Genomic DNA, 18,361 nt, shown 5'->3' on the forward strand with positions numbered 1-18,361 from the left:
TAGGTCTTGGCTGATTTCTTTTGATTTTCCCATGATGTCAAGCAGAGGCACTGAGTTTGAAGGTAGGCCTTGAAATACATAAACAGGTACACCTCCAATTGACTCAAATGATGTCAATTAGCCTATCAGAAGTTTCTAAAGCTATGACATCATTTTCTGGAATTTTCCAAGCTGTTTAAAGGCACAGTCAACTTAGTATGTAAACTTCTGACCCACTGGAATTGTGATACAGTGAATTATAAGTGAAATAATCTGTCTGTAAACAATTGTTTGAAAAATGACTTGTGTCAAGCACAAAGTAGATGTCATAACCGACTTGCCAAAACTATAGTTTGTTTACAAGAAATTTGTGGAGTGGTTGAAAAATTCGTTTTAATGACTCCAACCTAAGTGTGTGTAAACTTCCGACTCAAATGTACAACATCTGTAAAGTCCCTCAGTCAAGTATTGCATTTCAAGCACAAATTAAACTACAAAGACCAGCGAGCTTTTCGAAAGCCTCATAAAGAAGTGCAGTGATCAGACATTAAATATCTCTAAAAAGTATGCTTTGGATTATGTTATAAACCACACAGATGCATCAAAGATACAATTGTCCTTCTGAACTGAGCTGCAGGACAGGAATGAAACTGCTCAGGGATATTACCTGTAAAATAGTTAAGAGTTCAAATGCAGTGATGGGAGAAAACTGAGGATGGATCAACAACATTGTATTGACTCCACAAAAATGACTTAAATGGAATGGAAAAGAAAAATACAAATATACAAAATAAAAACCATGCATCTTGTATGCAACAAGGCACTAAAGTAATACTGCAAAAAAAACAAAGGCAAAGGAAGGCAAAGGCAAAGGAACAAAATATTTGGCCTAATGTTTGGGGCAAATCCAACGCATCACTGAGTAACTGCCTCCTTATTTTCAAGCATGGTGGTGGCTGCATCATGGTATGGGTATGCTTGACATCGGCAAAGACTGGGGAGTTTTTTCAGGATAAAAAGAAACCAGACGGAGCTAAGCACACACAAAATCCTAGAGAAAAACCTGCTTCAGTCTGCTTTATAATAGACACTGGGAGAGGAATTCACCTTTCAGCAGGCCAATAACCTACAACACAAGGCCAAATCTACATTGGATTTGCTTACCAAAAAGCCAGTAAATGTTCTTGAGTGGCTGCATGCAAACACAACAACAACTCCACTTTCTGGATCTGGGCCAACCTATTACAATCTTAGAATTGTGGTACACCACCATAGCTTAATATCGCTAAATAACAACATGGGTTGGTTTAATAATTTAAAGGTATCCATGACCATTTCAAACATATTTCCTAAATGTAAGCAAATGAATTGGCTATAACTCATTGATCCTGCTTTGTAACTAGACCTACCCCATCTAATTTACGTGCTAGCTAGCCTGTAAATAAAATAACATAGCTAGCTAGAAAGGGAAGTTTTTATATCTAAATATATAATTTTCCTAAGATATTGTCGCTACACATGCCATAAAATCTGCTAAATATGTTTATGTGACCAATAACATTTGATTTGATTTGTAATTGCTTGACATGACATGTATTTTGGCCAATAGACATGCTCATTGTACACTGAACAAAAATATAAATACAACATGTAACAATGTCAATGATTTTACTGAGTTACAGTTCATAAAAATGTAGCCCCCTGCACCCCTATGATTCAGAGGGGTTGGGTTAAATGCGGAAGACACACTTCAGTTGAATGCATTTAGTTGTACAACTGACTAGATACCCTCTTTCCCTTATAAGTGAGTCAGTCAATTGAAAATAAATTCAGTAGGCCCTTATATATAGATTTCACATGACTGGGCAGTCATGGGTGGGCCTGGGAGTGCATAGGCCCACCCACTTGGGAGCCAGCCCCAGCCAATCAGAAAAAAATGTTTTCCCACAAAGGGGCTTTATTGCAGACAGAAGTACTCCTTAGTTTCATCAGCTGTCTGGGTGGCTGGTCTCAGACAATCCCGTAGTTGAAGAAGCTGGACGTGGAGGTTCTGGGCTGGCGTGGTTACACGTGGTCTGAGGTTGTGAGGCCGGTTGGACATACTGCCAAATTCTCTAAAACGACGTTGTAGGAGGGTTATGGTAGAGAAATGAACATTCAATTATCTGGCAACAGCTCTGGTGGACATTCCTGCAGTCAGCATGCCAATTGCACACTCTTTCAAAACTTGAGACATCTGTGGCATTGCGTTGTATGACAAAACTGCACATTTTAGAGTGGCCTTGTATTGTCCCCTGCACACGGTGCACCTGTGTAATGATCATGCTGTTTAATCATCTTCTTTATATGCCACACCTGTCAGGTGGATGAATTATCTTGGCAAAGGAGAAATGCTCACTAACAGGGATGTAAACAAAGTTATGCACAACATTTTAGAGAAATAAGCTTTTTGTCCGTATGGAACATCTCTGGATCTTTTTTTCAGCTCATGAAACATGGGACCAACACATTACATGTTGCATTTATATTTTTGTTCAGTATAACTTAAAAAGAAAGAAAGAATGTGGTATAATGCAAGGGTGAGAACAGACTGATGCACAGATGAGAGAGATGACGCAGAGGGGTGATACCTGACAAATGCAGGGGTGAAGGTTGAGGAGGAGGGTGCAGAATTGATACTTGACTAGGGGAGGTAGGGCCAGCTCCAGGCATAAACGACATAAGCGGCCACTAGCTTTAAAACTTCAACAATTTCTCTCCACCCCATGGCAAAATGTGTAGAATTGCAGGAAATTAACTTTAAAACAATACGTTTTGGGTTCCAACCAAATCTCACTTAGGGCCCCGAAAAGGCTAGAGCTGGCCCTGAAGGGAGGGGTGAGGGTTGAGTTCGAGGGGTGACACTTGACTAGTGCAGGGTTAAAACTAGACTAGGTGAGGGGTCAGGTCTGAGGAGGAGGAATGATACAATTCCTAATACGTATCGGTTCAATTCTGTTGATTTCACTTTGGCCAATACCCCATTCAAATCCGTGTGGTTCCTCCTTCTGAACAGACCAAATATGCAGCACAACATTTTCAAGATCCTAATACTTATAATAATATGGTAATTTTGCGTTAAAAGAGCAAGGATTTCCTTGTTACTAAAGCCAATTCTAAAATATAGTTTCACCGGGTCATCTAACTCAATGGTGGCACACAGCAACAGGGAGCCAGGGAAGCATGCAATAAACCAAATCTTGAAATATTACTGCAATTTTATTCTCACAATTTCGACTTGATTCTTGAAATGTTGATATTTTTAAGTATTATCCATACAAAACAATATATAATCTAAGTGCATCAGCATTTATTTATTTTCTGCTTAGCCCTAATACTCTTCAGTATAGAACGTATTTTACCACACTGCTGGAGGCTCCTCTCCGTTTCATAAAAAAAAATACGCTGGAGGTGAACAGAGGTCCTGTTTCCCCTAATGCGGATTTGAACTTTAAAGAAATTCAGGTTCAAGAATCACCTGTGGTAGAGGAAGGGAAAACATGAGAATAATTCAAGTTTAAACATAACAAAGTACGACGTACCAAGGGAGAGCATACTCTTGACAGGGGAGACTGTAATAAGATATGTCACACTGTAAGCTATAGTGAAAAGCCTACTTTTTAGTTTAATTATGATATAAGAGAGCTTAGAATTCATTAAATGTGAGTGACGTTATCGTATGGTACTGTGGTACTGCAGCTGCGATGGGGTTATGGTCCATTTCAATTCAGGGCCTTGATCCAACAAAGCTAGTATCCGGAAGGTTCTGTGGCAAAACAGCATTCTTATCTGAAATGTGAAAATTAAGGTCTGGATTATTAGTTGTTTATGTTCCACATTCTGATCTTAAACATCTGCCATTATCTAATCTCATTTCAGGTTACTATGGAAGTGGAGAATGTTTCCATGTAAACAACAATTCCAGTTTTGCAATCATTTTGTGCAATACAACAGGAATAGAGTAAGAGACTAACAGGCTAGAACAGCGTGGTCTTCTAATAGGTACTGCCAAAATACAATCCCATTAAAAATACATTTGACCAGATGGGTCTCATCTGTTAGAGAAGCATGGGATAAATGAAAGGCCATTGTATCTCTTACTCATCAAAATCTAATAATGTTATGTTCTTGTCCTAAATCACGTTGAATAAAATGAAGACCTCTCTCTGATGTACAGAACTCTGCTTTAATTGGCGCAATAATTTGTGTATGCATACGGTACAGTAGTGTACCCACAATCAACAACAAGCACCTAAACTGTGAGTCATTTGGATACAATCCGAAGTGAACTGCTAAAGATACAGACGGGCTAGGCAACGTATCTAAATATTATTTCTTAACTAACAATAAAACTACAACTTTATATACCAGGGAGGATGGAGATGGGAGGCTTTCCTTTCAGCTTCTGGCAGATGTTTGACTGTTGACGCCCTCCACTGAGAAACTGAACAGGTCTTATCCATGCCTTTGAATTGTAGCCTACTGACGTGATACATCTCCTGCCCTAACTAAGTCAATCCGAGTGAAATAATTATCACAAACAATCTGTGCCCTAACCAACAATCCTATGACTACAGTCACAGACTAGACAAGTATATAACCCACCATTCACTCAATCTAATTATTTCTGCCAGATAACACCACCACTCTGAAGTTGCTGAGCTCTAGGTTCACACTGTTATTTCAGCTGCCTCTATATGCTTGGCACCTGTGTAGGAGTGTGAGTGACAGAGAAATGCAAATAGTTGCTTCCTAACTATCTGATCAATAACCTATAGGCATTTCAAATACTCTAACTGAGTGGTAGGATACATTCTCGCTGCTTTTACAAAGTTTTGTTGAAGTCTAAGGTGAGAATAGTTTTCCTGTGCATAGTTACTTCTCGGGTCAGAAGTTTAGTTCAGGATAAGGGATTTGCTTATAAATGGGATCTTCACTCTGCTTCTCCACAGATCCCAGGCTTAAGAAGCCCCTGAAGGAAGGACTATTGATGTCCCTCAACATGTGGCGCATGCATAGTAGCTCTAACCTGGATACAATCATGAGAACTTGAGGCTTCATCTTCTCAGGCTTTGTGTTTGTGGCATTAAAGAGGGGTGTTAGGCTTAAAACGTGCACAGTAATAATAATAACAGTCTTAGACACATTTGTCATGAATTAGAATAAATTAGCAACAATTATAATATTGCTCAGTGTGTGCCTCAACGGGCTTGGCCATCATTATCACCACTGGGTTAAGGCTCTGAGAACAATTTCAGTTCTAGCTTGTCATAACGCTTTTATGAGCCCAGGCCCAGAATAGATCCATCCAGTAATGACATACATGTGAACACCTGTTTAAAACCTTCTCAGAGCCTATTCACATTAAATACATTATTGGAAGCATGGTGGAGAAATTATGGCATATTGATCCCCAAAACATATCATGTACTGCCAATACTTGAGCAATGTTTAATCATAATCTAGCCAAGCCATGCATAGAAACCCAGCCACAGGACAGGAAGAAATGTATCTTGAATATTACCATAATTGTTCCAAATGCTTAAAAGACTACACATGGATGCAATTAGAGCCAAATGTTCCACCAATAAAAAAAAAACATACCAGTTGTGGAAGATACAGTTGAAGTCGGAAGTTTACATACACTCAGGTTGGAGTCATTAAAACTCGTTTTTCAACCACTCCACAAATGTCTTGTTAACAAACTATAGTTTTGGCAAGTCGGTTAGGACATCTACTTTGTGCATGACACAAGTCATTTTTCCAACAATTGTTTACAGACAGATTAGTTCACTTATAATTCACTGTATCACAATTCCAGTGGGTCAGTTTACATACACTAAGTTGACTGTGCCTTTAAATAGCTTGGAAAATTCCAGAAAATTATGTCATGGTTTTAGAAGCCTCTGAAAGGCTAATTGGCATCATTTGAGTCAATTGGACGTGTAACTGTGGATGTATTTCAAGGCCTACCTTCAAACTCAGTGCCTCTTTACTTGACATCATGGGAAAATCAAAAGAAATCAGCCAAGACCTCAGAAAAACAATTGTAGACCTCCACAAGTCTGGTTCATCCTTGGGAGCAATTTCCAAATGCCTGAAGGTACCACGGTCATCTGTACAAACAATAGTATGCAAGTATAAACACCATGGGATCACGCAGCCGTCATACCGCTCAAGGTGACGCGTTCTGTCTCCTAGAGCTGAACGTACTTTGGTGCGAAAAGTGCAAATCAATCCCAGAACAACAGCAAAGAACCTTGTGAAGATGCTGGAGGAAACAGGTACAAAAGTATCTATATCCACAGTAAAACAAGTCCTATATCGACATTACCTGAAAGGCCACTCAGCAAGGAAGAAGCCACTGCTCCAAAAAGGTTTGTAACTGCACATGGAGAAATGTCCTCTGGTCTGATGAAACAAAAATAGAACTGTTTGGCCAAAATGACCATCGTTATGGTTGGAGGAAAAAGGGAGATGCTTGCAAGCTGAAGAACACCATCCCAACCGTGAAGCACGGGGGTGGCAGCATCCTATTGTGGGGGTGCTTTGCAGCAGGAGGGACTGGTGCACTTCACAAAATAGATGGCATCATGAGGTAGGACAATGATGTGGATATATTGAAGCTAGATATATCTCAAGACATCGGTCAGGAAGTTAAAGCTTGGTCGCCAATGGGTCTTCCAAATGGACAATGACCCCAAGCATACTTACAAAGTTGTGGCAAAATGTCTTAAGGACAACAAAGTCAAGGTATTGGAGTGACCATCACAAAGCCCTGACCTCAATCCTATAGAACATTTGTGGGCAGAACTGAAAAAGTGTGTACGAGCAAGGAAGCCTACAAACCTAACTCAGTTACACCAGCTCTGTCGGGAGGAATGGGCCAAAATTCACCCAACTTATTGTGGGAAGCTTGTGAGAAAGGCTACCCGAAACATTTGACCCAAGTTAAACTATTTAAAAGGCAATGAGTTTAAATGTATTTGGCTAAGGTGTATGTAAACTTCAACTGTAACTAGGTGAGCAATGTGAGAGGGAGGCTGGAACCTTGGCTAGCGGATCAATGACCATGGCAACAGTGGGCAGAGCAGGCCATTTGGTAAGGTCAGACAGAGACAGTGGGCACACCATGTCACAGGGATACACCTTGATGACAATATTAGAAGCTTACAAATGCAGCAATCATTTACTGTATTGTTACAGTATTAGTATGGATGTACTTCAACACAGCAAACAAATTATTTCAATGTTTTAGCGTGAGGATTGCTATAGTTTACTTTGTAATGTGTTATGCTGTTTTTGGAAAAGTCGTTTACCGGGGGTATAGTGCAAAGAGGAAAAACAACATTTTAAAATCTAAATGGTGAGTGAAAGCATTTCCTGCCCACTGGAACTCCTGTATGTGACAATAAAACATGTACACTACCGGTCAAAGGTTTTAGAACACCTACTCATTCAAGGCTATTTCTTTATTTTTCTATTTTCTACATTGCAGAATAATAGTGAAGACATCAAAACTATGAAATAACACATATGGAATCATGTAGTAACCAAAAACGTGTTAAACAAATCAATATATATATTTTATATTTGAAATTCCAAATTCAAATAGCTACCCTTTTCCTTGATGACAGCTTCATGAGGTAGTCACCTCGAATGCATTTCAATTAACAGGTGTGCCTTCCTAAAAGTTATTTTGTGGAATTTCTTTCCTTCTTAATGTATTTGAGCCAATCAGTTGTGTTGTGACAAGGTAGGGGTGGTAGCCCTATTTGGTAAAAGACCAAGTCCATATTATGGCAAGAACAGCTCAAATAAGCAAAGAGAAACAACAGTCCATCATTACGTTAAGATATGAAGGTCAGTCAATCCGGAACATTAGAAGAACTTAAAGTTTCTTCAAGTGCAGTCACAAAAACAAGTGCTATGATGAAACTGTCTCTCATGTGGACCACCACAGGAAAGGAAGACCCAGAGTTACCTCTGAAGCAGAGGATAAGTTCATTAGAGTTACCAGCCTCAGAAATTGCAGCCCAAATAAATCCTTCACAGAGTTCAAGTAAACAGACACATCTCAACATCAACTGTTCAGAGGAGACTGTGTGAATCAGGCCTTCATGGTCAAATTGCTGCAAAGAAACCATTACTAAAGAACACCAATTAAGAAGAAAATACTTGTTTGGGCCAAGAAACATGAGCAATGGACAATAGACCAGTCGGAATTTGTCATGTGATCTGGAGTCCAAATTGTAGATTTATGGTTCCAACCGCCGTGTCTTTCTGAGACGCGGTGTTGGTAAACGGATGACCTCCTCATGTGTATATTTCCCACCGTAAAAGCATGGAGGAGGAGGTGTGATGGTGTGGGGGTGCTTTGCTCGTGACACTGTCTTTGATTAACCAACAAGGCTACCACAGCATTCTGCAGCGATACACCATCCCATCTGGTTTGGGTTTAGTGGGACTATCATTTGTTTTTCAACAGGACAATGACCCAACACACCTCCAGGCTGTGTAAGGGCTATTTTATCAAGAAGGACAATGATGGAGTGCTGCATCAGATGACTTGCCCTCCACAATCCCCCGACCTCAACCAAATTGAGATGGTTTGGGATGAGTCGGACCACAGAGTGAAGGAAAAGCAGCCAATAAGTGCTCAGCATATGTGGGAACTCCTTCAAGACTGCTGGAAAGCATTCCAGGTGAAGCTGGTTGAGAGAATGCCAAGACGGTACAAAGCTGTCATCAAGGCAAAGGTTTGAAGAATCTCAGATATAAAATATACTGTATGCTGATTTGTTTAACACTTTTTTGGTTACCACATGATTCCATATGTGTTATTTCATCGTTTTGATGTCTTCACGATTATTCTACAATGTAGAAAATAGTCCCAAAAAATAAATACCCTTGAATCAGTGAGTGTTCTAAAACTTTTTACCGGAAGTGTATATGTATTTTTTAATTTTTTTAACTTTCCTTTTGGTAAGATCATTATGTTGAAAAGTTCCATCTGGCTTTACAGAGATACAGTCATTATTATCTAAAAGGAAACCATACAGGTGTATGCAATTAACATCCAGGTAACCTGGAAGTTAAATCCTGATGGTGCAGAATGAATCACCTGAATTATGGGGTCACCAATGATCTCTTCTAGAACAGGTGCACACATGTACCTTATTATGGACGGGACTGCAGAACTTTGACCAAAATAAAAAATATATACCTTTAATATCTGTCAGTGCAGAGTGGCCCAGTGACTCCATCTTTATAGCTAGCTTATCATGACCACAAATTAATTATGGTCCCATGCACTATGCATGCTTTCATAGTGCTTTTCAAGGTGCTACGTGACAACAATGCATCGTGCAGAGGGGACTACAAATTAAAGTGGCAATACATTTGGTGGTGGACATTCAATAATACCATTTCCTAAATAGAATTAGCTCAAGGAAATGTAGAGTGAACAATCAGTTCACACTTGGATCCCAGTATTATTGTTAATTTATTTCTCAATCTGAGTAATGAACAGTGCCTCAGTAGCTGAATCTTAATATGATGGTAAATCATGACATTCTATTTCAGATGTAATAAGTAAACCTTCCTTTAATTTAGATAAAGAAAAATAATTAAAACATTCCCAAATATATTAAAAATGGTGGTATCTTGGCACTGATCTTTGGATAACACATACAATAGTAAGTAGGTCAGGTTGAGCTGCCCTTAAGATCCACGCCCCCTTCAAACTGATGCCAATACAAACAGAGGCATCCATACAAGACATGACATTAGTTCATTTTCTCTGCAAATAACTTAGTCCTAATTTAGAGGAAAGATAAAAATATACAGTATACTGATTTCCGAAATCTTTACGGAATGACTCAGACGAGCAGAGGATATCTATTAATTAAGATATGCACACATGGTATTTGGAATTATTTCTGATTTGTAGGTATAGAAAAAAAATGTAAAATTGAGCTTTTCCTGGTTTGAATGAGGTTTGAATCATTTATTGTATGGTGGTTTGCGAATATTAATCTGTTTCCACAGACTACAACTTGTGCTTGGCCAACAAGTGTACGTGAATTAAATATAACAATGCTACATAACACAAAATATAACTACATTATGCATAAAATAAGATAATTTAGTTGGAATTGATCCCGATAAAACTAAATATATCATAAACAAACTTGAGTAACTAACAACTGGAATGGCTTAGGTTTAGGCATGCTAGCAAGTAGTTATTGTTCGGGTTTCATGTCTTAACATTACTATGATCTGAATTGTCTAACAGTACAGTTTATATATTTACACATTTTCATGAAGATAATCGGGAACTATTATATGCTGGCAGATAATTAAAATCTTTTGCACTTGCTTGTTACTTTCCTGCACAAAGTTTTGTCAGAGAGTGGGTATACAGTGCATTCAGAAAGTATTCAAACCCCTTGACTTTTCCCACATTTTGTTACGTTACAGGCTTCTCTAAAATGTATTAAATAGATGTTTTCCTTAATGAATCTACACATAATACCCCATAATGACAAAGTTAAAACAGTTTTTTAGAAATGTGTGGAAATGCATTCAAAATAAAAACTCAAATATTACATTTACATAAGTATTCAGACCCTTTATCATTACTTGGTTGAAGAACCTTTGGAAGCAATTACAGCCTCGAGTCTTCTTGGGTATATCGCTACAAGCTTGGCACACCTGTATTTGGGGACTTTCTCCCATTTTCTCGCAAGATCCTTTCAAGCTGTCAGGTTGGATGGGGAGCGTCGCTGCAAAGCTATTTTCAGGTCTCTCCAGACGTGACGCTTGGCATTCAGGCCAAATAATTAAATCTTGGTTTCATCAGACCAGAGAATCTAGTTTCTTATGGTCTAAGAGTCCTTTAGGTGCCTTTTAGCAAACTCCAAGCGGGCTGTCATGTGCCTTTTACAGAGGAGTGGCTTCTGCCTGGCCACTCTACCATAAACGTCTGATTAGTGGAATGCTGCAGAGATGGTTGTCCTTCTGGAAGGTTCTCCCATCTCCACAGAGGAACTCTAGAGTTTTGTCAGAGTGACCGGCCAACTCTAGGAAGAGTCTTGGTGGTTCCAAACTTCTTCAATTTAAGAATGATGGAGGCCACTGTGTTCTTGGGGACCTTCAATGCTGCAGACATTTTTTTGGTACTGTTTCCCAGATCTGTGCCACAACACAATCCTGTCTCTGAGCTCTATGGACAATTCCTACGAGCTCATGGCTCTTCTGACATGCACCGTCAACGGTGGAACCTTATATAGACAGGTGTGTGCCTTTCCAAATAAGGTCAAATCAATTGAATTTACCACAGGTGTCCAATCAAGTTGTGGAAACATCTTATGCAGGGTCAATGGAAACAGGATGCACCTGAACTCAATTTCGAGTCTCATAGCAAAGGGTCTGAATACTTATGTAAATAAATATTTTCTTTGTCAAAAACGTCTAAAGACCTTTTTCGCTTTGTCATTATGGGGTATTGTGTGTAGATTGATGATACTTTTTAAAATGTTAGAATTTTAGAATAACATAACAAAATGTTGAAAAAGTTAAAGGGTCTGAATACTTACCGGATGCACTGTATGAACTCCTCAAAAACATGTTATTAAACATGGGATTTGCCATGCACAAAGGCAAATGCAGAGAGGACTTTTAAAGCTCAAATGGAATTTGGGAAAAGGTTCAAGTTTCAAATCATCATTCTTTTTTTTAGCAAGAGAATGGAGGGTGGGAATCGGGAAACAGGAAGCACCTCTAATATTCCAGGAGTTGGTGTAATTGCCTTCAACTGTTACTGTACCCTACAAGACACAACACATTTAATCCCAGGGTTGATTACTAGGCCTCAGCCGACATAGAAAGTCTATCCTGTAACCATATACATATTTTTTTAGCTGCAAATGGTAAGGTTAGGAGCAGGAAAATGTCACCCAGATTATATTTTCAATGCTTTTTCTATTTCAATATACCTATGCTAAATTAAATAGCTTCAGTGGATCTGTAAAATTAACTGCCATATCAATGTTCTATTTGGAGAAGTAATTACAATTTTGAGAGTAATTACGTAATATGGAATTCTGCATTCCAAAAGAAAACCTCCTTGCAATGATACTTAACTAGTCTCTTCCATTTTGCAGTAAAACAAATTCAACCAATGCATTAGTCCGTAATCAGAGAAGAATCTTTCACATTTGAAGCCCTCGTCTGAGCTTTCAAATTACTGTCACAAACTTACCTGTGCACATAAAAAATCTATGAGAGGAGCGCTTGAGGGGAAGGAAGGCACTTTCTAACTGCAACTGGAATAGAGGTGCCTTTCCCTGACAATCACAGCATCACATCGCATTTTCCCCCATGGGCTTGTCAGCGTCTGGTGGCTAAATTACCAGCATTTCTGCTCCTTTAATTCACATGTCTCATGTCAGCTTTGTGCTTCTCTGTGCAATTTTCACCGTTAACAGAATGAGAAAATGGAAGGGAGTGAAAATTGAACACAAGAACGGAAATTTGTCCAGCACATGTCCATCTTTGAGACCTAATACGACAAACAGCTCTGGGTGACTGTAAGGGAAAGTGAATGAAATAGGTCTAAATTGCCTGGTGGCACAGTCAGAGGCTTGATTAGCAGTAGTATTTCCCTTTGTGATGCAGCGATTCAAGAGAGCTGGCTAAGATGTGTAGTACTGGTTGCAACATTCACAAGAAATCAGGTACTTAGACTGAAAGGGAGCATTGCAGAAAAATCCTCCATGCTGAGTTTAACCCTGTAGTTCAGTTGTATGCCCTAAAATGAGAAATGTGCTCATGCTGTATATACACCGAGTGTACAACACATTAAGAACACCTGCTCTTTCCATGACATAGACTGAACAGGTGAATCCAGTTGAAAGCTATGATCCCTTATTAATGTCACTTGGTAAATCCACTTCAATCAGTGTAGATGAAGGGGAGGAGACAGGTTAAATAATATGTTTTCAGCCTTGAGACAATTGAGATATGGATTGTGAATGTGTGCCATTCAGAGGGTGAATGGGCAAGACAAAATATTTAAGTACATTTTAACTGGGTATGGTAAAAGGTGCCAGGTACACCAGTTTGAGTGTCAAGAATTGCACCGCTGCTGTGTTTTTTCACGCTCAACAGTTTCCTGTGTGTATTAAGAATGGTCCACCACCCAAAGGACATCCAGCCAAATTGACACAACTGTGGGAAGCATTGGAGTCAACATGGGCCAGCATCCCTGTGGAACGCTATTGACACCTTGTAGAGTCTATGTCCCAACAAATTGAGGCAGTTCTGAGGGCACTAGGGCTGTGGCGGTCATGAAATTTTGTCAGCCCATGATTGTCAAGCAAACAACTGCCAGTCTCATGGTAATTGGCCATTGATTAACATAAACACATTTAGCATCTCCTGGCTTCCACGCATAGCCTACAAGCCACTGATGCAGACCTTTGGAACATCTACATTTTAATAAGTCTAATAAATCAATTTAATATAGCCTACACCATCACAATAAGTTAATTATTTATTTTAGACAAGTCTAAAGAAACATGACATGAAGAAAATGTAATATATTTCAGAAGAACAGAATATCTTACTCTGAGCTGTCCTTATGTTAGGCCCTGATCTGGCTATGCCATATGGCTATGGCCTATACTAGTTCATTTAGCAGGCAAGATTTGCTTAGAATTCTGTGGCATTATTTTGTATTATTTTATAGTATGAACTATTCATTTTAACATAGCTGAATGAAATAGAAAGGATGTTTTCTCCAAACGATTTCTGAGGGAGTGTCCACATGCGGCTATTCTGTGTTGAGTGGTTAACAAAGAAACAGGTCCTGCTATATGCTTAATTTAGAGTTATTTATGCAACTTTAGTTGTGATACAAACATGATGCTGCATGATGCGACTAATGATGATTTGAAAAAAGTTGCACGAAAGGCATGAGCTCTGCTTTGTTTCTTGCACAGGCTGCACACACTTCATCAGTCACTCATTCACAAATTGACCAGCACTTGATAAAAGCCTCTAATTTCCCGGCGGCATCCTCCTAAAATCCATGCCTTTTGCAGCCAGCGGCCATTATGCCCTTTGGCTGATTACAATAATTGTAATTCCCTTCTCCCAGCTGCGTCTTCCGAAGCACCTCTCACTCACATGCCTCCCTCAGATATCGCAATTCTTATTAGCCAATGTCCGTCATGTGATTGGGCTCTTCTCAGAGGCATCTATCTCAGCTCTGAAGAAGGCTACAAGTAAAGACAGACACATCGGGGACTCCACTGCGCACTTCCTTCTTATCGAAATCCGAGGCGCATATTTAAGATGTTATAAGAACTGTCCACATTTATTTTTTGTCAGCCAACAAGATGAGTAGGCTAAATGAACAGAAAAAGCACTAGCCTACGTCAATCTACTATCCCCCATAGTACAAAAGTTGACTTATTCTATTGGTCACCTTGTCCTTCTGTGCGATAAATAAATTGTGGGATGCGATAGATCCTAAATTAATACAACCACTTGCATCAAATAACCTTTAAAAAGTCATGAGGCAGGGCCTCCCGCGTGGCGCAGCAGTCTAAAACATTGCAATGGGGTTTGATTCCAATCTGTGTCACAACCAGCTGTGATCGGGAGTCCAATATGGCGGCACACAATTAGCCCAGCGTTGTCCGGGTTTGGCCGGGGAGGTTTACTTAGCTCATCGCGCTCTAGCGACTCCTTGTGGCGAGCCGGGCATCTGTAGGCTGAATTCGGTCATCAGTGGAATGGTGTTTCCTCCATTACATTGGTAAAGCTGGCTTCCGGGTTAAGCGAGCGGGCGTTAAGAAGTGCGGCTTGGCAAGTCATGTTTTGGAGGACGCATGACTCGACCTTCGCCTCTCCCGAGCTTGTTGGGGAGTTGCAGCGATGAGACAAGATCGTAATCAGAGAAAGTGGAATGAGGCTGATGCAACAAATCAGAACGTTTATCTTAAAATGTTGATAAACTATTAGGCTATTTCTTCACATTGTAAGCACAGCAATATGCACACGACCATAGGCTATAAGCATGAATGTTCCAAAATGCAATCAATTAGCGGGAAAACACCATTCTCAAAAGTGACCACAAATGCGATTATGCATGTAATGCTTATTATAAAAGTGCATTTTTATGGTGAAAATGGTCTTCCCCATACTTGAAACTCACACGCCGCCTATGTATGCCAGTTAGGCTCTACACCGGTTTTAAAGCAGATTAATGTGCTTAATTTTAAGAAGTTATTTGGACACGTTAGTTGTGATTACAAACCTTATCAAAACATATAGGCCTATGGGCTAGGCTACATGAGGTGTGAGACTATGATTTGAAAAAAGTTGCAGAAAATAAGCATGCACTGTTTCTTGCTCTATTGCACACAAGCTGGGCATCATTCAAGTGAAATATCATTCACGGGTGATAGGCTAATATTGTTACCCATCAGACTATTATTGATTTAATCTTGTCTTTACATATACTAAATAATATATGTGTGAAATTAGTTTTGATTTAGAATGGACCATTATCATGCAACTATCTCAGAACGTGGGCAGGGATTTTTTTAAATGTCATCTATGCACTTAAATAGCGAATGGAGGACGCTTTTCCCATGGTTCATTTTCATGCCAGCCAGGTAGGCTTTACTCCTGTTGTAAAGCGAAGCTATGTGCTTAATATTAGGAAAGTTGAGAAATAAATATAGTATACCTAGCCTATAGAAAGCTGATTGGATCCTCCTATTTTTAATAGAGGTCTTCAAAACTCTGTTTTCTCACACAATTGCATAGCCTATAGAAATGTTGTGCAACATGAGCTCATGGGCTCTCATGAGGTGTTTGATTTGATTTTTGATTACATTTGCATTGATGTCAGAGTGATTAGAGGGACAATAAAGTCCTGAGCACCAGGCAATTAGCAAGTTTGGTAGGCTACTAATGACCATCAGCAGCATCAGAGCTTGGAGAAGCCTAGTTACTGTTACTAAACGGTCAGATGGAATTTGACTGCGGTCATTACTCGTGACTGCCGGTGTGGTGGTAATACAGTCACCGTAACAGCCCTAGTTGCAACTCAATATAAGGAAGGTATTCTTAATGTTTTGCACATACACACACTTTTGTCCATGATAATCGATCAGTGGGTGGGCGGATGGATCACTAAGTACTTTATATTTCTCATTGACTTAATAAATTGACTTGATAGTTGTATTTACCTCCGAGGGTCATCCCAGCTTCAAAACACTTCCTCAGTCGACATGATGGGCAGTTCTTCCGTCTAAGCTTATCGATGGTGCAGTCGTTTCTGCTGGCACACAGGTATTTCTGTTTACCTAACAAAGACAAACAAAGATAAGAATAAGAGAATACGAAATTCTATTTTGAATGAGGAGGAAAGTTACATCATGGTTGTAACATGGTTGTAAGTCATAAATGATTACCACAGAAACCAATGGTTGGAACCGGTTCAGGAAACAGAAACCGGAAAATAACAACATTTTTTGAGTAACAGAACCCGAACCAAAAACGAAAGTGATCTATACAGTTCTGGAACTGTTATTTTAAAAGCATGGGAACCGGTTAATAACGTTATTTTACATTCCGGGCATTTCTTTCCAGTCCCACAACAAAGCGCCTATGCAAAGACCTCACTCTGTCGCTCAGGAAGTTTTTCCAGCATCTGCTTGCCAGCTGGAAATATTTTACAGTGAATGTGTGTGTGTGTGTGTGTGCTACCTGCCCCTCCCCCTATGAATCATAGGTTACTGTAGCCTACTGACGTTATTCCGAAATTAGATGTTTAATTAGAGAAGAATGGATTGACTTTTTCAATGCTAGTTAATGATACTAACAAAAAGGTTAGACGTATTTTTAATTCTAGCACAGCTCTGCATACAGAAGCTTGTTAACCAGCTAGGTAACGTTTTCTCTGGTCCAATATTAAACCAACTCGGAAGTTCAAAGTCATTCAAAGTTCCTCCAATTCTGTGGGACTAATTCAGATAATGCATGTCATAATAAGATGCCCAGCACTTCAAGGCAAGCTTGAAGCTACGGGATATACACTACTGTGATTATGATCGAAGAGAATACTCTTGGTAGATAATGCGGTCGGCATTTGATTGTAAGGAATTCTATGTCAGGTGAACAAAAGGACTTGAGTTCCAGTAAGTTGTTATGATCACACCACGTCTCGTTAATCATAAGGAATACACCCCCGCCCTTCTTCTTACCAGAGAGATGTTTGTTTCTGTCTGCGCGATGCGTGAAGAAGCCAGGTGGCTGTACCGACTCTGATGACTTATCCCGAGTGAGCCATGTATCCGTGAAACAAAGAACGTTACAATCTCTGATGTCTCTCTGGAAGGCAACCCTTGCTCGGATTTCGTCTACCTTGTTGTCAAGAGACTGGACTGGACATTGGCGAGTAGTATGCTCGGGAGCGGAGCCCGATGTGCATATTTTGGTTAAACTATCCCCAATTCAATGGAATTGCAACTTGAGCCTGCTAACTGAAGAGTGTTAATTCACCTGTTTCCATACATGTTTCATTTTATAACATTTACCTTACAAAGGAGTTGTTTAATCTAACTGCTTAACTATTTATCTGTACATGGAATTGTATTTATTTTTACTCATTTTTTCCTCATCTTTACAGGAAAATGCCACGTGCACTATCTGATGTGTGGAGACATTTCACAGCAGCTAATGTAGAAGGAAAAGCTGTGTACATTTGGAAATACTGTGCCAAATCATGTGTGAAGAATGCCACAAAGATGCAGAATCATCTGGCCAAGTGCACAAAGTTCCCTCAGAGCTCACAACAAGCAACCTCTGACAAAAGTCGCTCTACATCTATTCGAGGTGAAAATTATGAATCAGACACCTTATCAATAGCAACTGCTCATGGTCCTCCTGGAATCAGAAGTGTTTTTGACTCAGTGGAGGTACGTAGTCAGAGAAATGCTGGTGAATGTCTTGCTTGAGCTCTGTATGCAACTGGTTCACCTCTGATGCTCACAGGCAATATGTATTGGAAGATATTTCTGAATGTTCTTCTCCCAGCATACACCCCTCCAACCAGACATGCTTTATCTACTCATTTGCTGGATGCAGAGTTCAACAGAGTTCAAGTGAAGGTCAAGCAAATCATAGAGAAAGCAGACTGTATTGCAATTATCTCTGATGAATGGTTGAATGTTCGTGGGCAAGGAAAAACCCCTCAACCAGTATTCTATAAGAGCACAGACACAAGGGACAACAGACACACCGGTCTCTACATTGCAGATGA

The 18,361-nt window shown here is 39.6% G+C and overlaps 1 protein-coding gene across 2 annotated transcripts in view; it reads right to left on the reverse strand.

The window, feature by feature from the left end:
- Positions 1–18,361, reverse strand: part of LOC115135744 (androgen receptor-like) — a 45,527-nt gene that overhangs the window by 12,102 nt on the left and 15,064 nt on the right. For both annotated transcript variants that reach the window (XM_029670795.2, XM_029670797.2), the window contains exon 3: positions 16,287–16,403. In XM_029670795.2, coding sequence (XP_029526655.1) covers positions 16,287–16,403 — 117 coding nt within the window. The remainder of the gene's footprint in view (positions 1–16,286; positions 16,404–18,361) is intronic.

The sequence above is a fragment of the Oncorhynchus nerka genome, linkage group LG10, assembly GCF_034236695.1.
Source record: "Oncorhynchus nerka isolate Pitt River linkage group LG10, Oner_Uvic_2.0, whole genome shotgun sequence".
NCBI lineage: Eukaryota > Metazoa > Chordata > Actinopteri > Salmoniformes > Salmonidae > Oncorhynchus > Oncorhynchus nerka.